This window comes from Molossus molossus, unplaced genomic scaffold, assembly GCF_014108415.1.
Source record: "Molossus molossus isolate mMolMol1 unplaced genomic scaffold, mMolMol1.p scaffold_m16_p_1, whole genome shotgun sequence".
Classification (NCBI taxonomy): Eukaryota; Metazoa; Chordata; class Mammalia; order Chiroptera; family Molossidae; genus Molossus; species Molossus molossus.
Genome location: NW_023425344.1, coordinates 77,889,797 through 77,917,623, shown reverse-complemented (window position 1 = coordinate 77,917,623; position 27,827 = coordinate 77,889,797). Strand labels below are relative to the sequence as shown.

General features: G+C 37.0%; 2 protein-coding genes and 1 long non-coding RNA gene across 3 annotated transcripts; 2 read left to right on the top strand and 1 right to left on the bottom strand.

The window, feature by feature from the left end:
* LOC118643876 lies at positions 1-11,827 on the top strand. Its single transcript, XR_004962038.1, has 3 exons — positions 1-106; positions 11,262-11,356; positions 11,737-11,827. It is a non-coding gene; the product is annotated as an uncharacterized LOC118643876 (long non-coding RNA).
* Positions 1,300-27,477, bottom strand: CUNH4orf17 (chromosome unknown C4orf17 homolog). The gene is made up of 9 exons (XM_036282216.1): positions 27,351-27,477; positions 21,676-21,888; positions 19,326-19,390; positions 16,099-16,101; positions 11,244-11,384; positions 5,991-6,072; positions 4,242-4,434; positions 2,980-3,023; positions 1,300-1,502 (listed from the first exon to the last, which is right to left on the bottom strand). Exons 1-9 carry the CDS (start codon positions 27,475-27,477, stop codon positions 1,300-1,302), a joined length of 1,071 nt encoding a protein of 356 aa, XP_036138109.1.
* LOC118643865 (60S ribosomal protein L9-like) lies at positions 13,063-13,527 on the top strand. Its single transcript, XM_036282222.1, has one exon. It carries the CDS (start codon positions 13,063-13,065, stop codon positions 13,525-13,527), a length of 465 nt encoding a protein of 154 aa, XP_036138115.1.
* Positions 27,478-27,827: the final 350 nt, after the last annotated feature.

The following is a 27,827-nucleotide window of genomic DNA, read 5'->3' as shown; positions in this document are numbered from 1 at the left end:
AGCAGGATGCAATTGACAGTGAAACCATAGGTGATAGTTGAGCCACAAGATGGAAGGATCCCAGGCCTCTGAATCACCAATAAGGCAGTTATCTGCTGACTCTTAGGTGAGATATAAACTTCTATTGTATTTGAAAGATGACATTTGTTGCAATGTATATCTCATCCCAATGAGTAGACCTCTCTGTTCATCAGTTTTCTTATTTAAAAAAAAGGGGAGAGAGAGAATAACAACGTAGCTACCTTAAATAGTTATTGTGAAAATTAGTCCTGGCCAGTTTGGCTCAGCATCAGAGCATCAGCCCATAGATCAATGAGTCATGGGTTCAATTCCAGTCACGTGCAACTACCTTGGTTGTGGTTCATCCCCGGCCCTGGTCGGGGTCAGTGCGGGAGGCAACCAATCAATGTGTCCCTCTCACATTGATGTTTCTCTCTCTCTCCCTTTCTCTCCATCTCTCCCTCCCACTCTATCTGATAATAAATAGGAAAAAAAAAGTTATTGTGAAAATTAAATGTTACTATATCAATGATTTCTAATGCGCAGTAAGTACAATGTAAATATTCAGATTGCACACATGCATGCCTGCATGTGTACACACACACACACACAATTTATAGTATCTCTTTTGAATATCGAGCATTCTAAATAAAAGATTGGCTAACTGGTAGATAGAATCCAGCAGTACACAAAAAGAATAATAGCCATGGCCCAAGAGTGGTTTATTTGAAGGAAAAATACAAAGTGTTCAATATTAGGAAATTTGTTAATATCATTCACAATTAGTAATGAGTGGAAACTAGTTCCTTTCTGGCTCATAAGTTAGGGATAATTTTTATAGCTTTTCTTTTTTGGAGGAAGGTGAGCATTTTTTTCATAATATCCCAAACAACATTTTAACACCATAGATTGTGAAAATTAGCTCAGACGTTAAAATTCTGTCTGTTTCTCTGTCAGAATTTTGAGCAGGTGTCACATTATAACTGCTGAAATCTGATCATGGGTGATTATTCTGGTGTCAGAGCCCTATACTTATGAAATAATACTAATAATACAAGATTTTAAGTGTAGAATACAAATAAACATTTCTTACACATGGTGTTAAAATTAACTACAAATAGAAATACTGTCTCCAATAGTATTTGTTTAGTAGCATTATATGCAGGTGCTTTGAGGTTAACATGTGCCACCAAATAGACAAGCTGCGTATTCCTCGATACTAAAACATTCAGAAAACAATAATTTGATGTAACAAAGTGAAGCTCATGTTTGTGAAGGAATAAGCCCAGTCTAGATTTTCTACCTTTGGTATGTTGAAGGAGAAAATGTTCTTTGGGGAGAGAGATTGCATCTTTGTTGTATACTCCTTGCTGACATTGGTTTTGTTGATATGCTCTCCTGACTTTTAGGACTGGAAGGAGAGTTTGATTTGCTGAAATAGTCTGCAATGGGTATTGTCATCTTATTTCTTCTTATAAACATTGGAGGCTTGCACTCAGCCTCTGAAATAGAAAAAAATCTAAATAAGACCATAATCGAGACATCGAACATAACTTCTGCCATGTTTTAGTAGCAAATGACATAAAAAAACTGTATGAAGTTTAGATGAACCAGATACACCTTAAATTCATAAAATAATCTATTCTCATCTTTCGTATTATCTGCTCGTCTTTAATGAGTTATTTGTTCTATAACATGCAGATGTGTTCTTTACTCTTAGACTCAAACATTATTTTGTTAAGAGTGAATCAAGGCTGGGAATAGGCATGATGGGGCCAGTGCAAGAAAGCAGAGGGATCTATAGTCCTGATAGATAAAAAATGAATAGACAAGCAGGTTAAAACAAGTTATTTGTACTCATGAGACCTTCACAAGGCCTCCATGGTCACATCCAAAGAGGAATAAGGTTTTGGGGAGATTCTAAATATCAACACTGGAGACAAAGGTATCTAATTTGGGGATTCTTATACATTTTCCAAATATCTAGACAGGGTAAAATAGATTTGGAGCCAACAGTATTAAGTCATAAAATTGAGTAATAGAAACATCACTGTCAGGATTTTGTAGTCCCCGGGTGAAGAGTTTTGTAGAAGAAGATAGACACAATAGACAATCCTTGGAGTATCAGAATAAGGGGGTATTTTCTAATTTCTAAATTACACTTATTATTGTGTAATAGCAGCTAGAGCTCCTTTTGGTTTGGTTAACTCCAGCAGAACCTGCTGCAGTCTAGAGTGGCCTCCAGGAACTCTAATTGATTACATACCATTTGTGGTATAAGGGGAACTTGTAAAAATAATAAGACAGATTTTTGTTTGAGGCTAGTAGACATACCTCATAGCCATTGCTCTGTACTCATTGTTCTATAGTCATTGTTGCTGTGCCTGTTTTAAGGCTGGGAGCTACTACTAATCCCACAGGGATGTTTCAGTTGGCTTATTCTGGACCAACATAGGACTTTCCACAGTTCTTGATTCTTCTTGGTCCAAATCATAGGCTGGGGCTGGGCTTCTGGTAGGGACACAACTGTTCCTCTCTTTTGTATTTTAGCTGTCTCATGAGGCATCTGCTGGATGATTACCATTTTACTGTTTTCTCTGGTTGACCTTGTTTCTAGTGAAAATCATTTGGCTCAATGACAGTTGAGCTGTGAAGAACCAAAACTCTTAGACGATTGTCTTTTTGTTAAGTCAACACAGGGCTCCTCCTGTCACTGGGCTGGCATGACCACACCTATAGTTCCCTGTGTCCTTCTGTCTTGCTTCTCAAAGAATGTCTGTCCCAGATGAGGCACTTTACTTTTCAATACAAAGTTACATTTATGTCAAATTTATCTCTAAGAGAAATTCAGCTGATGCTGCTCCTTTTGTATTTTACTGCATTTGAAACCATAGATCCTTAATATCTGTGTCCCTAACTAGTTAGATACATACTGGTTTCCTTATAACAACTCAGTAATTATCACAAACTGTACTTAACCTTTTGGTACTTCCTTATTTTCTTCAGATCCTTGACTTGGCACTCTAAATCAGTTAGAGAAAGAAAATGAAATTCATAGATAATAAACAAATATTTTCTGTAGACTGCATTATTGTCATATAAGTTAAGTATATATGTGTCTTAAATATGCTATTCCAATTCTTTGTGTTTCAAAGTTGACAGTATTAAATGTGTTTTCCAATGAAAAACTATTCTGACTTTGAGTAAATATCTAAATAGTACATCATACTCACAAAGCTAGAGAGATGGACCCTGACTATCTCCCAATTTCTAATTTTTTAAATCCTTACCTGAGGATATGTTTTTTCCCCCCTTGATTCTCCAGAGAGAGAGTAAGGGAGGGAGGGAGGGGAGAGAGAGAAAGAGAGAGAGAGAGAGAGAGAGAGAGAGAGAGAGACTGGTTGCCTCCTATATTATCCTGACTGGGGATGGAACCCACATCTGGGTATGTGCCCTGACCGGGAATCGAACCTGTGACCTTCCATGCACTGGATGATGCTCTAACCACTTAGCAACACCAGCCAGGGCACACCAGTTTCTAATTTTATGGAAAATTTAAGGTGGAGACAAATTGCAATGCTACAAAATTCTCTATCTTAATTTTTAATTTTAAAGCAAAAAAGATTTTCTCTCCCAGCTTAAATAACATCTTACCATATTCTTTTACCATGATGTTATACATAAATATGCATTTTCTTCTGTCATTGAAATTAGAAGGTTTAGGAAGAATTTTTACTGAAATATTTTCCAATTCCCTTAATAGTTATTTTTCCATCTGACAACCCCCAGGAGTATGTCAAAAATAATTAAGTAAAGTAATTTATTTTATTGCATTGTTCTATACAAAAAAGTGATACCTCTATGATTCGCACTTAAAAAATATACAATTTGGATTTTCTTTATAGCTTTTATTTTTAATTAAACTAAAAAGCATAAAACCCTATATTTTCTTAGATTTCTGGGTGGCTACACTTGCTCTTAGTGGAAAGGGAACTTTCCTCAAAAAGAAAGGGTGTTGGATGAGGAAGACATAGCCCCTGCAAAAATGCTTTGAAAAATATGATTTAGAGTGGTTCTCATTACATTTATGAAAATGAAAAAATATATATACATTGTTGTCATTTACTGAATAAAGAGGAGACTTAAAACCTCAGCATGTTTAGCGTTTTGAAAGATAAAGAAAAGAGAATTCAAAGTCTTACATACCATCCACCCTCTAGACGGTCATTGTGTCTAATTACCTGGTCAACTGATGCCCTTCTCTGGGTCTGGTCAGCACTTTCGGTTTCGCGGGTAAATTTGAGGGCGATCTATCTTGGGTTGGCTTCGCGGTTACTGCTGCTGGTTCTGCTGAGATGCTTCTTCTTTGAGGGCCAGCCAACAAGTTTATCTCAGCTAGCTCAGCATGAATCAAAGCTGAGACCCACTCTTTTTCTGATTTAACAGAAGAGGCAGGAAGGGCAAGAAGGTTGGTAAGTATCATCGTCTAGAAGCACTGAATTAGTTTTTGTATCCAGCACTCCAGTGTAAAAGGCTGGTCATCTGTTTTCTGGGTAGGCACCTCTGTGTGAGTTGAAGTTTCTGCAGAAAAATTGGCTCACCACAACCTAGTTTCTGTTTACCTGTGATACTGTCGGGTGCCTGAGTAGCTAACTCACTGAGGTACTTGTCCATGAATGGCAGTGGAGTAGTTTTCAGATATTGAGTGCAAAACTCAACCTTATAGGCTGTTGCCAAATGAAAAAAGGAAAAAAATAAAAGTATACCTAGCCCTGGCCGGTGTGGCTCACTTGGTAGGAGTGTCATTCCGTACACCAAAACGTCATGGGTTCAATTCTTGGTCAGGGCACATACCTAGATTGTGGATTCAATTCCTGGTCAGGGTGCGAGCAGGAGGCAACTGATCAATGTTTCTCTCTCACGTTGATGTTTCTCTGTCTCTTTCTCTCTCTCTCTCTCTCCCCCCCCTCCTGTCTCTCTAAAAATCAATACTTTTTTCAATAATAAAAAAAGAGGAAACCTATACCTATAAAAAATAATGAGTACAATATGACCTTACTAAATACAAACTGAGTTTGGCCAGTGTAGCTCAGTGGTTGAACATTGATCCATGCACCATGAGGTTGCCGGTTCAATTTCTGGTCAGGACACATGCCCGGGTTGTGGGCCAGATCCCCAGTGGGGAGCATGCAGGAAGCGGCCAGTCGATGTTCTTTCTTATCGATGTTTTATCTCTCTCCCTCTCACTTACTCTCTCTCTAAAATCAATAACGGAAAAAAATTTAAAAAAAAATACAAAGTGATAGTTAAGTAATAGTTACAAGCATATCTAGAAAGATATACACTATTCACTGAAATAATGTCTGTGATAATTTTATTTATTATTATTGTTCTTCTTTTATTTTTTTTCTGGTTTCTTATCCCCCCCCCAAAAAAAATAAGCACTTATTTCTAATGTAATTTTTTTGTTATATTCTTAAAAAGGACCAAAAAAAAAAAAAAGAATAACTAAAGAATTATTACCCCTAAATACTTCCCAATGGCCTGCCAAGTAGTCTTAAATTCCTGGGATAAAGAACTATTTCCAAAATGCTCCCATTTAAAACATTAGCCTGTTCCTGGCACACTGGTATTTCCCAACTTTAATTAGTGCAATTGTTCTCAAAGCATTGTCCCCAGACCAGCATTCTCAGCATCATCTGGGAACTTGTTAGAAACGCAGATGCTCAGGCTTCACCTCAGAAGTTTGGCCTCTGTCAGTGTGATGACCAGCTAGGCTGAAGGACAGCTGCTCTATGCTGTTCACGGTCATCCCATTAAGACCGGCATGCGTTCTCATGGAACAGGCCAAGAAGGGCCTACAGGAGGCGAGCAGGTGATGAGTTGACGGTTTTGGTGGGGAACTGGCAGAGCTGTTAGGATCTGGAACTTGGAAGCCTATGCTCCTGCCGTCCATAGCAAAGAAAGAAACAGGTTCTGGTTCATCTCACCTTTTGAACTTGCGTGAAGCAGCCACTGTAGAACTTCGGCCAGAGAATCGGTACGTAAAATGTTACAGAGCTTTGCCAGAATCTGACAGAGAATATTAGAGTTACATAGTGAGCAAGGACATGTACAAGGCTTATAAAGTTCCCTTTACTTTCTCATCTTCCCAAATGTCACTCTGTACACAGTGCTCAGTTAACTCAATAGGGATTCTAACTTGGGAGACAGCAGACTCTTTAAAAACAACATCTCCAATACAAGTAGTAACAGTTTAGGTTAGGTGATGCAGTTTCCTTTGTTTTGTCTGTTCAGTACCAACATCATCTGGAGAAGCCATTCATTTTTCTTCTGTTGGGGAATTGATCCTTTCCCTCTGGACCATGGGCTGCTAATGGGCATCTCCTAGTCACGGAACTGTCCTATCTGTACTGCTCGCTCCTCTCTAAAGTGGGGGAATCTAGCTGGATTTATCATTGTTCCTCAGTTCCCTGAACACAGTGATCGGCCCAATGGGATAGGAATCTAATGCCCTTTTGTCAATCAGAATCCTCCTTTGACAATTTTTATCTGAAGCGAAGGGCTGAAATGTGGATGATAGAGGAGATAAATATGTGAAATAATTAATTCTAATAAAAATGGACTATAAAAAGCATTAAAGTGCAAAGTATTTAGCACATGTAACAATGTTTCCAGTTTGACCCTAACCTCCATCTGCTGTTAGAATTTAGACATATCTGAAAGTCATATCTGTCTGTATAACCATCAGCCTACTAGATGTATCCACTTAGACATACTACAGCTACTTTGAACCAACATATCTAACACTAAACCTCCATCTTTCTCTTCCTAAAATCTGCACCAAACTTGCTTTTCTTCCTGGTTCCCTGTCTCTGGGACAGCTCTAGCAAACATGAATGTATGTCCAAACCAGAACTGTGGGTTCATCTGATAATGCCATACAAGTTCAGTAAATTCTTCCTTCTAAATATTTCTCAAATCTCTCCGTTTCTCTCTATGAGCAAGCACAACCTTGACCTAATCCAAACCATCATCAATTCTTCCTTGAGCTACTGCAGCACCTTTTTTTTCTAGTCTCTCTGCCTGAAATATTTTCTTAAAATACTATTAATTCAACAAATATTAGTGTCTGTCACTGATCTAGATGCCGGAGATATAGAATTGAAGTTAAAGGGCAGATTTATCCACTGCCCTACATTGAGCTTTATTATATTATTAAGATTCTTGTCCTCAATAATGTCATATCCTGAAGACAGAAAATTAAATTTGCTCCTAATTTCACAATAATCAACGGTTATGGCAAGTATAGGAAAAAGAACCCTTTGGCATTACTCCCAGCTTCTTTAACTCATAGATTACTCACTGATCAACTTTGACAGAATAGAATTATCCTTTTAGTGGGAGGAAGTATAGTATGCCCTCCTTTCTTTTCATTGAGTTTTGTTCCAGAGGGTTGTAAATATATTGGCAGGTGAATTTGATGTGTGGAAACTTGATTTTAGGATTTGGGAGTGTAGGTCTATCGTAGACCCTACTGTGGGGCTAGAGTATCCTACTCTAAGCTTTGAGCTTTCTGGGGTCTCAACTGAATTCCTGGTGTGTGCAATAATGTCTCCTTAGTCTGGCAGGTCAGAAGTCCAGCATCTCTAGGCAATGTGTTACCTCCTATTGGCTTCCTTCTGCCAGGCCTCAGAATCTCATCTTCTGTATGTGCAGCTTACACTAGTTTGAGGACTCATGAAACCCTGTGCAGAGTTTTAGAGCTCATTCTCTCCACAGATTTCTTCAGAATCTTAATTAGCCAATTCCAGCCGCTTTGTCATCCCCCCAAATCTGAATTCTGTTTTCTCTACCAGAATTCAAATTCTGGTGAAGCTGTTACTGTCTGGGCTCCACTTTTCTATGCCATAATTAGGAATGTGCTCCAGACAGAAATGTGGAAATCATCCCAATTGTTACTTCTTTTTCCCAGTGGTCTTATACTGTACTTTCTGTTGCCCAGTGCCTGAAAACAGTTTCTTTATATATTTTTCCCAGTTATATGGCTGTTTACAGTAGGAGGGTAAGTCCTGAACCTAATCTATCATTTTGGAAGCAGAGTACCTTGCCTGCAATTTTGCTTCCTCCTTCCAAATTCATTAGGTATCATTCACTGCTTAAAATTCTTCACTGACTTCCCACAGCTCTTGGGATGAAATCTGAACACCTCATTATAAAGTACTTCATTATCTGGGCTCTGCTTAGTCTCCCACCCCATCTCATGCAACTTTCTCCTCGCACTCTGCAATAGCCATATTAATTGCTTTTAGCTCCTTGAATAAGCAATGCTCTCACCTCCTAACCTTTAGATAGAAGTTCTCATGGCTGGGAATGACCTTTTTCATACTTCTCTTTATCCTCTAAGTATATCTTAAACATTATTAAGTTTTTTTCCTCCTTGAAGACTCTCTTAGCTATAGAATTTCTTTCTCTATGATCTTATAACACCTGTACAATCCTTCTCATAAGCTTTGTGAATGAAGGAACCAACTGTATCTTCCAACTATAGTATTTTGTCATTTTACATTAAATATTTATGGAATAAATGAATGTGTCTGGCAGGCTTTTGGGTGCCAACAATAAAGAGACTTATTTCTATAAATTCAGGATCTTTGGGAGGAACACTAAAAACAAGATCCTAATAGACACAGAATTCTGTTTTCCTTTATAATAATAATTGTGAAACTGCATACTTTTTCATACACACCCCTATACAAACAGTTCTTGATTCCACAACCTATTCAGAGTTACCAGCCTGGATAATAGGAAATTGGAATATAGTTCAGATTTTTTGTAGAAGACACAGAATAATGGGATACCACCAAGATGAGCTCTGTGTTTAGGACTGTTTTATACAAACCAAAAAATTTTAATGACCTATTTTCTTACTTTACTCCTTCTCCTTTAATTTATTTAACAAATAGTTAACAATTATTTGCTAAAATACAATGCTGTGTGTGTCAGTTCAAAATTTGCCAGCCGGGCCCTGGCCAGTTTGGTTCAACAGTTAGAGCATCAGCCCGTGGACCAGTGAGTCCTGGGTTTGGTTCCCGCTAAGGACACGTACGGTAGTTGCAGTTCTTCCCAGCCCTGGTTGGGGTCGTGTGGGTGGCAACTAGTCAATGTGTCTCTCTCACATCGATGTTTCTCTCTCTCTTGCTCCCTTTCTCCCTCCTTCTTTATCTGAAGATAAATGCAAAAAAATGTCCTCAGGTGAGGATAAAAATAAAAATAAATAAATAAATAAGAATTTGCAAGCCGGTAAGTGTTGAAGATCAGTTGTGAACACGATAAACAAGATCCCCTCTTTAAAAGAGTTTACGTTTTAGTGGATTTTGTATCAATTGCTATCCAGTTAATACCTGTAAGGTGTAAGATGCTTTTGAGAGAAGGGCTCTTTAATAGATACCTACAATGCCAGTTTTATAGGATCATGCTGATCTATTGCTATGCCCAAGGAAGCAAAACAGCCTTACTAAAACTGCACGCAGCTCATGGTTGAGTTGAAGACCTATGTGTTTAGCTGACTTTCTACAATTCCACTTGGATCTTAATAGAACTTTTTCTTAAAATGTATGTATTCAACATTTAGTAATTCTTATTTAATAATTACTAGGTAGTAATTTAATAATTACTACCACTCATCTAGGCACTTGAAGACAAAGCAATAATGAAGACAGACAAGTATGAGATCTTATAAGACTTAAATTTTAGTGTGAGTCAGGTGGGGAGGTAGAAACAATATTGAAAAAATAAATAAATATGAACATATCAGAGATGGCATGTGTTATACAAATAAATAAATAAATAAATAAATAAATAAATAAATAAATAAATAACAGAGGGTAATTGGGATAGAAAGTGACTACGTTAGAGTGGGTGTTTAGGGAACCCTCACAACATGCTCTGTTGTTTGCAGTTGCTACTGTTGATACTTATTTTAAAAATCTGTCAGAGTGATCATTACAATATTTTGACCCTAATTCATTGTAGCGAGTCTTACAGTGAGGCAAGGTAGAGGTTACCAAAAGGATCTAAAGAAGGCAAACAAACAATGGCAGAGGACAAGTATCAGCTGCTTGATTTATTCTTGATTATGTCGTCTCAGAAATAACTGTAGCTGGAGAGAACCATCCGGTAGTCTGATATGACAGATTACTATTAATATAAGTTTATAATTTCAGGCAGAGAAGGTTTGAGGAAACAGTTTTCCACAAATAAGAGAAAGATGAATGTTGATTGGTGGAATCTCTGCTTTATAATATGTGAAGGAAATGTAAAGGTTAGAATTTGGAGGTATTAGAAGATGATAAAGAGAGACATGGGAAAAATAGGGCCAAGGTTGTTTGGCAAATGCCAAGCTATTCATTATGTCTAAACCAAATGCTATGGGTTTTTGTGTATGTTTGTTTAAAATGCTATTGAATTTGCCCTGGCTAGTTTGGCTCAGCGGTTAGAGCATCAGCCTGCGGTCCAGAGAGACCCGGGTTTGGTTTGCGTACCTCCGTTGCAGTTTATCCCAGGCCCTGGTTGGTCCTGCGGGTGGCAGCCACTTGATGTGTCCCTTTCACGTCAATGTTTCTCTCTCCCTCCCTCCCTCCCTCTCTTTCCCTCCCACTCTATCTGAACAACAACAAAAAAAAAAATGGAAAACTGTCCTCGAGTGAGGATAAAAAAAACAAAAAACAAACAAAAAAAAGTTATTGAATTTATTGGGGTGAGCATTTGTTAATAAAATTATATAGTTTCAGGTGTATAATTCTATAGTACATCATTGTATATTGTAGTGTGTGTTCAGCATCCAAAGTCAAGTCTCTTCCCATCACCATGTATCACGCCTTTACCCTTTTCTACCTCCCCAACCCCTTGCCCTGCTAATCTCTATGCTGTTGTCTGTGTCTATGAGGTTTTTTTCATCCCGTCACCTTCAACAAACAAACAAAATAGAAACAGACTCACAGATACAGAAAACAGACTGATAGCTACCAAATGCTGTGTTTTTAAAAGAGTGGCATGATTCCAGGGAGAAGTAAGACTGCAAATGAAAAAAGGATTAGGCCTTGGAATCCAGGCTAAGTGGTTTTAAATCAATTCAGTTGTTAAAGGGGAACCAAAGAATTTTAAAGATGCTAAGTGATGTGACTTTTGTTTGTTTGTTCATGCTGTACCCAAGTTATGGATTAAACAAACCTGCCCCTTACTTTGATTTCCTGATCCAGATAGTTTGGTATGCATACGGTTTTCTCTTGGACGTTAGTCTTGGTACTCATCACCTCTGAAGAACAACAAGCCGCAGTATAGCATGCCTTTGGAGGTGAGGGTGGATTTTTTACCTTAATTTCCTAAATCAAAGATACAATATAATCAATACGCATTTGCATTTACTTATATTTTGTATAAAAATTAAATGTAAAAGGAATCAGAAATATTGTAGCTAAATGAGAAACATACATAAAAGCAAAAAGAGGTTAGTTTTATCCTCCCTTAAATATCTAATTTTCAAATATTTACATCTGGAGCCAGAACAAATAGTTTCACTTTTTCTGAAACCATTTAAAACCCTTGGTTGAACATCAACATAGTAATTTTTAAATGTTTAATGTGTACATTTTATTTATATTGCTGCTTCAGATAAGAACCAACTCATGACATATAATACTATTTTCTGTTGAGTTGGCAGTATTTCTCTTTTAGGACTGGAAAAGGTAGCCAAGAGGTTTTATGGTGTGTCTGTAAAGGGACTACGTGGTGTGAACTGCTGCCTCCTCACTCTGCTAAGGATCAGCTGAGAGCTGGAGAAATAGAGAGGTAAACTTAATTACTTCCCTTGATTAGGTGAAAAAGGAAATAGAAAGTCTATTTTCTTGTTTTGAGAGGTAAAATATACTGTTTGCAATTTTTTTCAAAAAAGGTTGTGGAAGCTTAAAGTCCAAGCAGAGTTATAGATATGTGCATCTATTCCAATAAAGGCTTTTTAACCTTCAGAAGCAAGTGATACATAAAGACACATAGAAACTGGTGTCTGGATGTGTCAACAACTGGGGACTGTGAAGACTGGACTTGACTTAACAATGTTTAACTGTTGACATTTAGTGAAAATAAAGCTATATTGTATTTAGATACATTCTTTTGATAACATGTATTATACAGACTTCTAATTTTGGGGAATAGTAATATATACCTTTTTGGTTTAATCCTCCCACTGAACACAACTAAAAAGTCAGATTAAAATTTTTTAAAATGGCAGGGAGTGAATAAGATAGGCATTAACAGGTCAGAAGTGAAAGGGAAGTGAGAAGCTTGAAGTATAACCCAAAAATGGAGCTAATTTTGTCCTGAGGTCATTGAGCTCGGAGAATGCGAACTTTCCTTTTGACTTAAAGGTCCTGAAAGACAGGACTCAAAGTTCAGGACCCAGATAACAGCCACCCAAAGGCTATACTCTCAAGGTGAAGGTGACCTTGAAATGTAACAGTCCTTGAAGAACTGTAGCCTGAGATCCAGGTTTGAACCTGGTTTAAATTGTAGGGCCTCTAGGTTCCTATAGAAGCACACACAAATACTCTCTGGGAGAAAATTAATTCACCATCGGCTTCAGATTCCCACAAATAATTGTCCATATATAATATCCAGCAATTGAGCTGTGAGTCAAGAAGGAATTATAATGTAAATTAGAAAAAATTTTAACAAGACTACTGAAAATGTTACATAGCAAAAATTATAAAAGCAGCTAAAGCAATCTTGAGAGGGGAATTTATATCTTTAAATATATGTATTAGAAAGATAAAAGAAGCTACACAAAGAATAATAACAAAGTATGTGAACGGAAAGAGAAAAAGGATAATAGAAATCAACAAAATAGAAAATAAATATATAACAAAGAGGATAAAAAACACAAAAATTAATTCTTCGATGTCCTAATAAAATTGATAAGCTTCTGTTGAAACTAAGAAAAAGAACAAATTAACAAAACTAAGATGTAAAAGAGTACATCTACTCCTTGCCGCATCTACTGCGAGGATGAAGATTATTCCCAGCAATCAGACTGTCGACATCACTCTGAAGGGATGCACAGTTATTGTGAAGGGCCCCAGAAGCACCCTGTGGAAGGACTTCAACCACATCAATGTAGAACTCAGTCTCCTTGGAAAGAAAAAGAAGAGGCTCCAGGTTGACAAATGGGGAAATAGAAAGGAACAGGCCACCATTCGCACTATCTGCAGTCATGTGCAGAACATGATCAAGGGTGTTACACTGGGCTTCCGTCACAAGTTGAGGTCTGTGTACACTCACTTTCCCATCAGCGTCGTTATTCAGGAGAATGGTTCTCTTGTTGAAATCAGAAATTTCTTGGGCAAAAAACACATCTGCAGAGTTCGGATGAGGTCAGGTGATACTTGTTCAGTATCTCAAGCCCAGAAAGATGAGTTGATTCTTGAAGGAAATCACATTGAACTTGTATCAAATTCAGCTGCTTTGATTTAGCAAGCCACGACAGTTAAAAACAAGAATATCAGAAAATTTTTGGGTGGTATCTATGTTTCTGAAAGAGGAACAGTTCAGCAGGCTGATGAATAAGATCTAAGTTGTCCAGCTATAGGAACACCAAGATGCCGAATGATTTTCACAGTTATTTGCGATATTTTAAAGATGCAATAAAAGCCTCATATTGATTTGGGGGGCGGGGGAAGACTACATGTAGCATATCCTGCAGATATTTTATAAAGAATATGAAGATATTATGTAAAACATTGTTGATAAATGTGAATGTTAATATGAAATGAATATTTTTAGAAAACAATGTTATCAAAATCAAGAAGAAATAGACAACCTGAACAATTCTATAACAAAATAAATTTCAAATCAAAGTATGTTATGAGTGTTGAAGACAGTAATTTTATAATGATTAAAGGGCCATTTAATCAAGAGGACATAGCAAACTTAAATAGTTATACTCCTAATAAAAAAGTTTCAAGTGACATGTTTAAAAACGGATCAAATAAAAATATATGTATACAAATCCACAATTACATAGTCAGAGATCAACACCTCTCTCTCTCAATAATGATAGAAAAATAAACAACAAATCAGTAAGGCCATGGGAGACTTGAATGAGAGTATCAACCAATTTGACCTAATTGATATTTATGTTACATTCTACCAGCAGAGCGAACATTCTTTTTTCATGGGCACATGGAAAATTTATCAGGGTCAACCATATTCTGGGCCATATAACAAATCTTTTTTTTTTTCCATTTATAGAGCTTTATTTATTTTTATTTTTTTAAATTAATTAATTAATTTTTGTTACAGATGTTTCTCCTTTTTTCCCCCACTGATTCCCCTCTCCCCCTCCCTACCGGACCTGTCCCCAGCTTTGTTGTCTGTATCCATTGTTCATGCACACATGCATATAAGTTCTGTGGTTTATCTCTCCCCCACCACCCCCTCTTCTGGGGATTGTCAGTCTGTACCCCACTTTCACGTCTCTGGGACTACCCCATTCCTCAGACTGTTATGTTCATTATATTCTACAAATAAGTGAGATCATATGATACTTGTCTTTCTCTGTTTGACTTGTTTCGCTTAGGACGATACTTTCCAGGTCCCTCCATGTCGTCTCAAAGGATGAGAGATCTTTCTTTCTTACAGCTGCATAGTACTCCATTGTGTATATGTACCAGAGCTTTTTTACCCATTCGTCTACTGATGGACACTTGGGCTGTTTCCAGATCTTAGCTATTGTAAATAGTGCTGCTGTGAACATGGGGGTACATATATTCTTTCTGATTGGTGTTTCAGGCTTCTTAGGGTATATTCCTAGAAGTGGGATCACTGGGTGAAATGGAAGTTCAATTTTTAATTTTTTGAGGTAACACCATAGCGTTTTCCATAGTGGCTGCACCAGTCTGTATTCCCACCAGCAGTGTACTAGAGTCCCCTTTTCTCCACACCCTCGCCAACACTTGTTGTTTGATGATTTGTTGATGGCGGCCATTCTGACAGGTGTGAGGTGATACCTCATTGTTGTTTTAATTTGCATCTCTCTGATGATTAGTGATGTTGAGCATTTCTTCATATGTCTCATGACCATTTGTATATCCTGTTTGGAGAGGTATCTATTGAGTTCCTCTGCCCATTTTTTAATTGGTTCTTTGTCTTCTTTTGTTGAGTTGTATGAGCACTCTATATATACATTTTCTTGTAGGATTTTTATGGATTCATGAGTCACATTTAAGTCTTTTATCCATTTTGAGTTTACTCTTGTGTAGGGTGTAAGTTGATGGTCTAGTTTCATTTTTTTTGCACGTAGCTGTCCAATTTTCCCAACACCATTTATTAAAGAGGCTGTCTTTACTCCACTGTATGCTCTTGCCACCTTTGTCAAATATTAATTGAGCATATTGCCTTGGGTCCATTTCTGGGTTCTCTGTTCTGTTCCGCTGGTCTATATGCCTGTTCTTGTGCCTATACTAGGCTGTTTTGATTACAGTGGCTTTGTAGTATAACCTGAAATCTGGTAATGTGATCCCTCCAACTTTGTTCTTCTTTTTCATGATTGCTGTGGCTATTTGAGGTCTTTCTTGGTTCCATATGAACTTTTGAAGTACTTGTTCTAATTCTGTGAAGTATGCCGTTGGTATTTTGATGGAGATTGCATTGAATCTATAGATTGCTTTGGGTAGTATGGACATTTTAAAGATATTAATTTCTTCCAATCCATGAACAGGGTATGTGCTTCCAATTTTTTATATCTTCCTCTATTTCTTTTTTTCAATAACCTGTAGTTTTCTGTGAATAGGTCCTTTATTTCTTTGGTTAAGTTTATTCCTAGGTATCTTAATTTTTTGCCACAATAGTAAATGGGATTGTTTTCTTAGCTTCTCTTTCTGTGAGTTCATCACTGGTGTATAAGAATGCCATCGATTTCTTGACATTAATTTTGTATCCTGCTACTTTTCCAAATACATTTATTAAGTCTAGTAAATTTTTGATGGAGTCTTTGGGGTTTTCTACATATAGTATCATTTCATCTGTGAATAATGACAGTTTCACTTCCTCCTTTCCAATTTGGATCCCTTTTATTTTTTCTTGCTGTCTGATTGCTGTGGCTAAGACTTCCAGTACTATGTTAAATAAGAGTGGCGAATGTGGGCATCCCTGCCTTGTTCCTGTTCTTAAGGGAAATGCTTTTAGTTTCTGCTCCCAGCCGAGGGCACAGCTCCCAGCCGAGGCCGCAGGTCCCAGCCCAGGCCGCTGCGGACCTTGGGCTCCTGGCCCCCTGTCGCATCTTCACAAGCCTACCAGGATTGAGTCATTGTCCCTGGTTATGTGGTCCTCCAAGCTGCTTTTCGGTTGCCTTTTCCTGACGATTTGTCTTTATTTTTGTTGTTAATTCCAGTTTGGTCCTGGGAGATGTCTGTGTAACTTCCATTCACTCTGCCGCCATTTTCAGTCTCTCCCATATAACAAACCTTAATAAATTTAAGTTGAAAATATTCTGGGCAAGGAGCAATTAGCTGATGTAGACATTCATATCCATGTGAAGGGTGGTGGTCACATGGCCCATATTTATGCAATCTGCCAGTTCTTCTCCAAAGTTCTAGTGGCCTTTCAGAAATAAGTGACTGAGGCTTACACGAAGGAAATCAAAGACATCTTCACACATTATGACAAGACTCTGCTGTTAGCTGATCCCCATCACTGTTAATTGAAAAAGGTAGAAGCCCTGGTACTCACTACCAGAAATCTTACTGTTAAGCTCATCATGAGGATTAGGCTTCATCTTTATAATAAACAATGGTTATGGGATTTAAGGTTTTAAAAAAAGGATATTCTCTGGCCACAATGGAATTAAATTGGAAACCAAGCACATAAAGATATCTTAAAAACTGCCAAATATTTGGATGCTAAATAATAACTTTAAGTAACTCTTGGGTAAAAGAAGGAATTAAAAAGGAAATTAGGAATTATCTTGAACAGAATGAAAATTCAACATAAAAAAGTTTTGGGGATATAACCAAGGCAGTATTTATAGAATAATTGTAATAATACATACTTATATTAGAAAGGAAAAATATCTCAAATCAATGACCTAAGCTTTCATCTTATATAAATACAAGCCAAAATCTATGAAATAGAAACAGAAAAACAAAGCAATGGAGATCATCAATGAAATGAAAAGCTGAGTCTTTAAGAAGATCAATAAAACTCATAAACTTTTAGCTACATGCATTAGGAAGAAAAGATCATATAATCATTCAAAGGATATTTTATGAATGATTTTATATCAATAAATACAACAACATAGATGAAATTAACACATTTCTTGAAAAACAGAATTTATCAAAGCTCACTGAAGAAGAAATAGATAACCTGAATAGTCTATATCTGTGAAAATAAGAAATTGAATTTGTAGTTAAAAATCTTTATTAAAAAAAAAATTCCAGCCCTGATAGCTTCACTGACAAATTCTACTAACCTTTTTTTTTCTAAAGAAATAATACCAATTCTACATAAAATCTTCTAGAATATTAAAGAAGAATTCCCAACTAATTCTATAAAGCCAGTATTATGCGATACCAAAACCAGAGAAAGCATTACAGATAAACTGCAAACAAATATTCCTTATGAACATAGACATAAGAATGCTAAACAATATCTTATGAAATTATATAAAAAGGATAACACATCATTACCATGTTGAGTTTTTCCCAGGAATACAAGGTTAGCTTAACCTTGGATATTATGTAGTTTAACATTCGAAAGTTGACCAATGTAATTCACCCTATGAACAAACTAAAAAAGAAAACCCATAGGATCATTCCAAATAGATACAGAAAAGGCATTTGGCAAAATCCAACCCATATTTCTGATTTAAAGGAAAAACTCTCAGAACAGTAAGAATGGAAAGGAATCTCCTTAGCCATATAAAGAACATTTATGAATAAAGTAAACTAACATCGTACTTAATGGCAAAAGTCTGAATGATTTCCCCCAGCGATTTGGGCAGGTCAAGGATGTCTGTTCTTATCAGTTCCATTCAACATTGCACTAGAGGTTCTAGCTATTGCAATAAAGCACAATAGAGAGAAAAATAGCATTTGAAACTATAATAGAAGGATTTAAGATTTGGGTTTTATCAAAATTATAAAAGATACAGTTACCAAAAAAAAAGCCTCAGACTGGAAGAAAATATTTGCAAAATATGTATGTGACAAAAGTTTTATACTTAGAGTATATAAAGAACTTTTACACCTTTGCAATAAGAAGACAACCTAATTTAATACACTTTCCATAAAAAGATATATGGATGGCAAGTAAGAACATGAGAACATATCAACCTCATTAGTCATTAGGGAAGTGCACATTAAAACCACAATGAGATACCACTTACCCACTAGATTGGCTAAAATAAAAATACTGACCATACTAAGGATGTGGAGGAAAGGAAAGTCTTATACACTGCTGGCAGCAATACAAAATGGTACTTTGAAAAACAGTTTGGCAGTTTCTTAAAAAATTTAACATACGTCTACTTGAAGACCCAGTCATTCCACCCAAGAGAAAAGAAAATGCATCTCCATACAAAGACTTGTGCACAAATGTTCATATCATCCTTGTCAAAAACTGGAAACAAGCTAAATGTCTATCAACAGGTAAATGGATAAACCAACTGTAGGAATACTCCTCAGCAACAGAAAAGAATGAACTATGCTTTTCATTGGCACAAAACATGGGTGAATCTTAAAACAATTATGCTGAGTTAAAGAAGCCAGATTAAAAAAAGAGAACTCACTATATGATTTCATTTATATAAAATCCTAACAATTGTATGCTAAATCTTTAGTGACTGCAAATAAATATTTGCTCATGGGAGGGCCAGAGTCATGAGAAAACTTTTGGAAGTAATGGCTGTTTATTCTCTTGACTTCAGTGGAAGTTTCTGTGGTGTGGGTATATATTTGTCACAACTCATCCAATCATGCACTTTAAGTACAGGGTGAGGCAAAATAGGTTTATAGTTGTGAGTATACAAAACAGAGATTATTCTTGTATTATTTATTTATTAATTATTGTATTATTTTCCATACAAAGAACTGTAAATGTACTTTTGCCCCACCCTGTATGTGCATTTTATATCATGTTAATTATACTTAAGTAAAGCTGTAAAATATATTGTGAAACATGGTATCTTTTCAGAAAATTATGTGAAGAAGAAAGAGGAGAGGGAATGATAAAAGTCAAACAAAATAGGTAGCTGTAAATAGTTGTTTCTTTACCTTTTTTATTCCTAAGGGATTCTCACTGGAAGTTGTGAAGCACTCCCTGATTTTTCTACAGGGCTCTGAAACGATATTGAGTAAAAATATACTTAGATCAAACTAAAAATAAATTTCTATCACATGCCGAATATGTCAATTGATGAAATAGATGGGAATACATCTGAATTTAAGATTAACCCTGGGATCTGTTTATAAGTATTAGAAAACTTGCAGGTAGAATTGTACTACAATAACACAGTAAAAGCATATTTATTATTACAAAACTAATTCTATGGCCAGGAAGATGATATAAAGAAACAATTTTTTAAAGTACATAAGATATATTTTTCTCTGGTTCCTGTCAGTATAACTGTCACTTTCTCCAATTACAGAGACTGTATGTGTGCTGTTTGCTCTGTGGACAGAAAGCGAAGACATATGCTGAGTTATAATTTCATTCTTTATTTTATTTCTTGTTTCATCAGTCTCTCAACCCTATCATTTCATACCATCCTGTAGCTAAATACCAGCAAATTACCCTAAAACCACTTAAACGTTTAATTTTTCTTTGCATTAATTTAAAGATATAGTCTGTCTAAGTGATATTATCTTTTTTACTGAAGCCATATAAAACACAACAATTCTTTTAAAGGTGAAAAAAGGTTGTGTGTATACCCAATAGTAACTGAATTCATTACTTAGAGTAGGAAGAACAAAGTTATGGGTGTGAGCCTACTAACATAATTCTTATGGGAAACAGAAACCACTCTAGCAATTCTAAGCAAAAATAATACACGGAATTGGTTGTTTCTAATATCACTGGAGGGGCTGGGACAGTGAACTCTGATCTTGACCTTTCACAAATCATTTCCAGAACAACACTGCACCTGACCCTCCAAGAGGGACACAGCCTTTATCCCAGTCAGAAGGAAGGGGAGTCAGGAAGTCATGGCCACTTCATTTGCTCTCACAACATCCATGGGGTTAAAGATGAGGCAATGGATCACTGCTGCAATCCGAGAGCCATCATATCTGCTGACTTTGCCTTTTGACACCTACAAATCCAGAATCTGAACACTGAGATGTTGTACCAATATAACCAAACAAAAACTTGTCTCCAGTCACTTGATAGGAGACATCAACCAAAAACACGGCCTCAGTCCCATGTCTGCAATATAAATTTTATCAGGCGGCAACATCTAATTCCCATCAAAGGACTTTAGCAAATGTAATTTTTAAGTTTCTACATTTTACAGTATAAGAAGGGACACCAGAAGGAAGGTGGAATAAGTGGGCTTTGATTCTTTATTGCTAGTGGAGAGGAACTCTTAAATAAAAGATGAAATAAGTTAACAAGTGTGAAGACCCTAGAATGGAATCACATAGTAAGTACACTATTAATGATCCCTCTTATTATCTTTTGAAAGACATATATCTTACCATATCATAACGAATGGTTTTCATGTGTTCTGAAACATTTAGTAGTCACATGTAGTTTGTACAGGGCAGGAAACAGAGAACGGGATATAATTTCTACCATCCAGAATTCCTTCTATTTTATCTTGATCTTTAGATTTTGCCATACTGTGCTTTTTTTTGTATTAGTTTCAGGTGTACAACATAATGATCACATATATATGTATATGTGTGTATGTGTGTGTATGTGTGTGTGTGTGATAATATATATATTATCACAATAAATTTTGTTAACTTCCATCACCTCACATAGTTACAATTTTTTTCCTGTGATGAGAAATTTTAAGATCTAGACTCTTTCAAATATACAATACAGTATTGTTAACTATAATCATTATTTTGTATTTTTTTTTATTAATCTCGCTTCATTTCAATTCCGTAAACATTAATTAATTCATTGAATTGTTTACAAAAGCCCAGGCACTGTGCTGGAAGCTGAAGAGATGCCAAGAATAATAAAAACAGAGCCCTGACCTTAAGGGCTGTGCCATCCATGGGGGAAGATGTAAACATGAAATTCTGTGCCCATTGCATTTCCCCATCTCACTTTTTGTCTGAAGTAGTTTCCCTGTCAATGCTGGCTGAAGATTCATTTTTGGTATCTCTTAACTACTTTTGTAGAAACTAGAGATTAGAACCACACCAAATATGTCTTAGACACAATTAAGAATAATTATAACATTTATTAACATTTTTGAACTACTGAATTGAAATTAGATGAGTGAAACATTTTTATAATGAATAATCTATGTCACAGTGAGAAAACTTCATGGCTATTTAAAAATCACCGCTGCTGTATCAGCAATCATATAAATGTCAACCCCACCCCCACCGTTCCCTGATCGTTTGCAGAAGGACTCAGCAAAGATTTCATCAGTTGAGTGGGACTCACCAGAATGAGGCCGTGGGGGGTGCACTTTGACACTGTTTGGCGCTGGTGAGACTCCTCTGACTGGGCTCTCCGGGGCCACCGTGCTGGGTGGGTGACTGCATTTGGCAAACGGTGTTTTGTTTTTCTCTGAGTGGTTGAACTGGTCAACATCCCACAGTGTTCCCAGTGAGTTCTCGTCATCATTCACAGTACAAATCGGAATGTTATTCAAACCTAGATAGTAAGGATAAAAAGAACAAACCACCAGATTAGGTTTTGGGCAGGTTTTCTTTCAGTGATCAGCAATGTCCCACCCAACCAGATGTTCTTAAATGCATGTAAGATGTCAGACTTCAAATTGTATGAACCAGTGCTATCTTTGGGAGTCAGTGCGGCAAATTATATTTACAATGCATGCTGCCTTGAAATGTGTTGCCATCTTGTTTACCTGAGAACTAGACCCACATCTCTGGTCTTGGTCTGAGGGTCAAGCGGTAGATCTGTTTCTATTCCAGACAGACCTCTCCTTTCCCAAGTGTTGATAATGACTAAGAGGGATTATGTTAGTCCTCTTCATTAATACCAGATTGAGATATTTTGAAAGCATCTAGAATGTCTCAATGTAGAAAGGCATCCTAACAGACATACAGTGGCTCTTTTTAAATACTGGCAGAGGTGAAAAGCTGTTGGAGCTAGGAATAGCAGAATAAGGTAGGTGGTGAGGGAAGGAAGGAGAATGTGGTACAAAGGAACTTCCTCATGTCGGAGTTCTGGGTTTATTCCCTCTTCTATTAGAGCTATTTGCTTTCGGCTCAAATACTGATTTATAGACAGGTTGTCTTTTCAGTACAATGCTATGTCATGTCGGATTGGACAGCTTAGGAAATGGGGACATGCAGGGCACTGCTGTATATTAATCAGTGAATTACGAGAGGCAGTAATAGATGGCTGCTTTGTGTCACAGGAAGCGTCTTGATAATGTTTTTTATATTTGCTATTCTTCTGAACCTCTCTCTGGTACAGTCGGTCCACACTCTCTTCTTAATCTATTTGCTCAAATGACATCAAACAGGTCTTTGCTGACAACCATGTCTGAAATATAGCCCATCATGTTCTATCTCCTTGTGCTCTTTTATTGTTCCCATAGCATTTATCACCTGTCATATCTTTTCTCACATTGCTAGGCTGAGCTGCCCAGAATATAAATTTCATGAAGCATAGGTTTTGTCCATTTCATTTTCTGCCCTATCCGCAGTGTCCAGAATAGTGCCTGGCATAAAGTAGGTGGTCTATGATTATTTAAGTGAATAGCCAAATACAAAGCTTTTATTTAATCTAATACTTTAAACTTTACTGATAGTAACTTGTTCCAAATAGAAATTAGAATAAAATTTCTGAAGATAGCATCACTTCTTATCATTTTATCTTAAACACTTGGGTTAGTGATTGGTCCAGGAGCATAGTGAAAAATTGCTTATCAAATGAAATATATCACACTAACACAGAGACAATTAAGGGAAAAAATTCTATTTTCTCTGTTACCTCCTTTAATTATAAAAGGTGTGTGTGTGTGTTGGAGGGCCTTTATTCCTCCATCTCTAGTTTTTTTCAGCTTTGTTTTTCTTGTTAATTTATACATTTTCCATACACACACACACAGAGAAAATATATATGAAATATATATGTAATAAGAAAGAATTTGGATTCCATCTACCCAAGAGTTAGGAAAGAACTATATAAAAATGTGTGAAGGGTCAATGGAATGTCATTAAAGTGGCTTCAGAGTCAAATGGGACAATATTAGATGATTTAAAGCTAATCACGGAAATGTGAAGTTCGATCCAACAGTGAAGAAGGTTAGTGCCGGTCTTGGTGGGAGTTTCATTTACCTCCTTGAATATACAGGAGAATTAGGTAGTGCAGTCTTGGGCCCAAGAAAGACCAGCTCCGCCTCTAGGGAGTTCAGTTTCGGTACCACAGTGATCATAAGAAACGGCTCACTCATGTCCCTGCCCAATTCTCTGATTAATGTGCAACTTCAGTTAGATGAGAAAGTAATTCTAATTTTTTTTTTTTTTTTTGGTCTAAGGTAATTGGTTTTCTTCCTGATGAATGTCCTTTAACATTGGGAAGGTTTTGAACTAAAAATGGAAATGTTAAAATAAGAAAAATACATGCTATTCTTATTCATGGGTTAAGTTTAGTAAAACCATTGCATATGTGTATTTAATACATATATAATATTTAGCTAATTGGCATATTAGACTAACAAATTATCTTTAGAATTACAGCTTCAAATCTTTATAAGAAAATGACATTTTAAGTAGAAATTTAAAAAAAATTTTAATTTGATAAACATTAAAGAAATGTTTTAAGTAATGTATTTGTCTATATAAGTTTAATTTATTTTATTGACAAGCGTTATTTACAGGTTGGTGTGAATTTGCTTGTAAAATATATATAAAGGTTTTAAAAGAAATCAAATCTATGTAATGAGTAATTGACATTTAAAGTTTTTAAAGGTATTTATTAACTAAGTTTGTAAGTAGAACTAAATATTAATCAAAGACTCCCTTGAAGTGATTGTTAAAATTTACTAGACTTTTAAGTAAAGTAATAAAAGTTTTAAGTTAAATTTTTAAAGTTAAAACAAAAAGATTTGGAATTTTTAATTTAAAATTTAATTTAAAAATAGTAAGTAACTGTAAATAATCTTCTTTGTGCACAAAATTCTCCATCAAGAATGCCAAATACTTAATATTAGCATAGTTGGTGTTATAAAAGTATTAGATGCTCATGAGCACTGAATATTTTGCTCTGAACTCGATCATTCTTGAAAAGTATGGTCCTCCAACTAGTCTACCCTAACTAGTCAAAGGTGCTATCAGTTTGGGGCCCTTCCTTAACTCCTCCTTCTCCTTTCTTTCCCCTTCAAACTGCATTTGATCTTGTCCTTGTTTTTCTGTTTTGTAAATGAACCACTTCTCTCCACAGACCCCGTTACGCTCCCTTCTAGGCCACTATCATCTCTGGCTTTGACTACTACTTTCGCAATTTATAGCCTTTTAACTGCTTTACTTCCTTGCCCTCATCCAATCCATTCTCCATAGACAACAGAAATAGATTAAGATATAAACTTCACCTTTTTAAACATCCTCCCCAGAGCCCTTCAGAGGCTTCCATGCACTTGGGACAACGTTGTACATGTTGAAATAGGCTAAAATGTTCCCTAGGAAGTGACCTGTGCCTCTTATGACTCATCTCATATCAATACCCTCCCACCCCTCCTTGTACCTGTGCCACACTGGGTTTGTCTCAATTCCTGGAACGTGTAACAAGGAGACATTTTCCACCTCTGAATGTTCACTCACACTGTTTCCTGTAGTCATGAAAAAGCTCCCCAATTATTTGCTGTTTCTCATTTTTTAGGTATTGCTGTGAATGTACCTAAAAGAGATATTACTCCCTGGCTGGATAGCTCAGTTTGTTAGAGCATCGTCCTGATATGCCAAGGTTGCAAGTTCGATCCCCAGTTAGGGCAACTATAAGAATCAACCCATGAATGCATAAATAAGTGGAACAAGAAATCTCTCTCAATCTCTCTCTCTCTCTCTCTCTCTCTCTCTCTCTCTCTCTCCCCCTTCATCTCTTTAAAAAAATCAATAATTTAAAAAATAGAGACCTTCTAGGCTCTACATTCTCAAACTAAATTAGATTTCCTTATGGTATATTCTCATAGTTTCCTACATTTTCTTTTAGAGCAGTTGTCTTAGATCACATTCTCTGGAAATGGAGGCTGGGGTGGTGATTTGTGTGAAGGAAAGTTATTGGGAGTGTTTGGGGAAGAGCATGTCTAAGGAAGCCAGGGAAGCCGGATGGGGCTAAAGATGAACTGCGATGCGGATACTGCAGAGGCCTCCGTCCGCTCCACAGGAGCAGAGGGTGGCTCTGGGGAGGTGTTTCAACTCGAGGCAAGGAGGTCAGGCCTTTCTAACACCCATCGGCCACTCATTGGTCAAACTCCCATTGTGCGTGAGGGCTCTCTTCAGCTGAGAGCTATCCCAGAGAGGGGCTCATGTGGGCCATCAGGAGCAGACACACCTGGCAGGTGAGCAGATGAACGCCGTGGTCCTGAAGGCAGGATCTACGGAGGTGGCAGGTGCACCAACTACAGTAATTGTTCCAGCTTATGACTAAAAATTTTCAAATTGTGTTAGTATCAAATATCTTCCACTAAACTGTGAGCTCCTTGAAAGGAGGAGGTTTGATTGTTTTGCTCACTTATGTTTCAGTTTCTCACGGAATGGCTGCCACAGGGAGGCGCTAAATTCTTGTGGAAGGAAAGGAGGGAGTTTAACACCCAGATTAAATTGTAGAGCCACTGACAGATTTTAAACAGAATTTATAGCTACCTCGGCCGTCTAGTAGTTGTGTGTCTTTGAAAACGTGTTTTCATTAAAAAATCATTTCCAGCTGTATTGTACCACGTGGAAGTGGCGTGGGCCTCGCTTGAGGTTGGGAGATCGGTCAGAAGACTGAGTCAGTCATCCAAGTAAGAAGGTGTGAGAGGGATGGACCAGGGCAGAGCAAAGAGCAGAGAAGATATGAAGCACAGAGAATAGTCAGAGGGTTATGAAATAAGATTCAAGGAGAATGGCTGGCTGAGTGACGACCAGAAACAAATTCCTAAAGGAGATTAGGGAAATGAAGGCCAAGGGAAAGCAAAAAGATGTTGAAATAAAGAAGTCATAAATACCCTAGGAATCTGTTGTCTTGGCAAAATCTGAGGACAGGGTTTTTCAAAACCCATATGAGAAAAAAATTGCATTTTAATTGCAACTTTTTTCTCTATGAAGGCAAATACTACTAAGTATTTAACTGACTATAATTTTTTTCTGATTTCAAATGCTTGGAAGTACTTGATACATCCCTCTTCTTTATTTTATTTCACATTCTTCCTTGAGTTATCTTATATCTCTACCACAATATAAAACTGCTGGCATGGGACTGACATTTATGTCTTTGAATCCCCTACAGTGCCTACCCCACAAAGCTCTGTTCACAGAAATATATGTTCATCTGAATAGAAAATGTTCTTCAGAACTCTTTTGAGGACAGATCTTCTAATTCTAGAAATCATAGTCCTGTAATTAGAATTGAAATGAAAAACAGAAGAGCAGCCAGTTCAGTTTCAAAGAGCAACACTCAAGGTGTCCATGAAGCATCCAGTGTCTCACATGTAGGTCGAGTAGACAGTTGAATATAGAGATCTCAAGTCTGAGTCTAGGATACACATTTGAAAGCATTTGCCCTATGAGTGTATTTGAAACTTGTGAATGGGTAAACTTGACTAGGATCGCAGTAGACTAAAGAGAGAAAATGGTCGAGGACTGAGCTGTGAGGGACTCCAACATATCCTGCAGCATCAGCAACAATAAAGGCTGGGAAGGAGAAACCACAGATGTAGGAAATGTAAATAAATAGTGTTACAGAATGGAGTAATCACAGCATGAGTGCCTGGCACAGAGAAGGCCTGCCAGCCTCTGCCTTAGCTCCAGTGCTGGTATCTGGTCTCAGAGTCAATGCCTGTGCCTCAGCAGTGGTTAAATATTTCGAATAGCACCCCATGCTTACACCAGAATCATTAAGTAGCCTGTGAAGAGAAGATAGAATTCTAGGACCTTGAGTCACCTTACCTTTGATGTGGCAGACCCTTCTGGGATGAGGGGTGTGCCTGACGAGATAACAACTCCCATTTCTAGCCATACTATGGCTGCCTTTGCTCTCCAGCTGAACAGCAGAGGATGGGGGTTTGAGGCTCATGTTCGTGGAGTGTTGGCTTCCTCTCTCTGCTGTTGCTGCAGACGTTGGGTCTACCTTGTTAACCTTGCTTCCACTTCCAGAGGTGCTCATGCCCTGAAATTACAGAATGACAATCATTCTGACAAGGGGTGCTTGACATTTTCTTCACAGCGAACGTTTATCCACCTCCTTTGTTTGCACTGAATTATTCCTCGTGTCAAGGCAATGTGTGGCCATTCTACTTTCAGACCAAATTTTTGTAAACACTGAAATCAATCTAGGCATGGGTGGAACAGAAAAATCTTTCCCTGAAAAAATCAAAACTTTTGTGAGAAACTTAAAGTATATTCTATATTTAATTGTACTTAAGG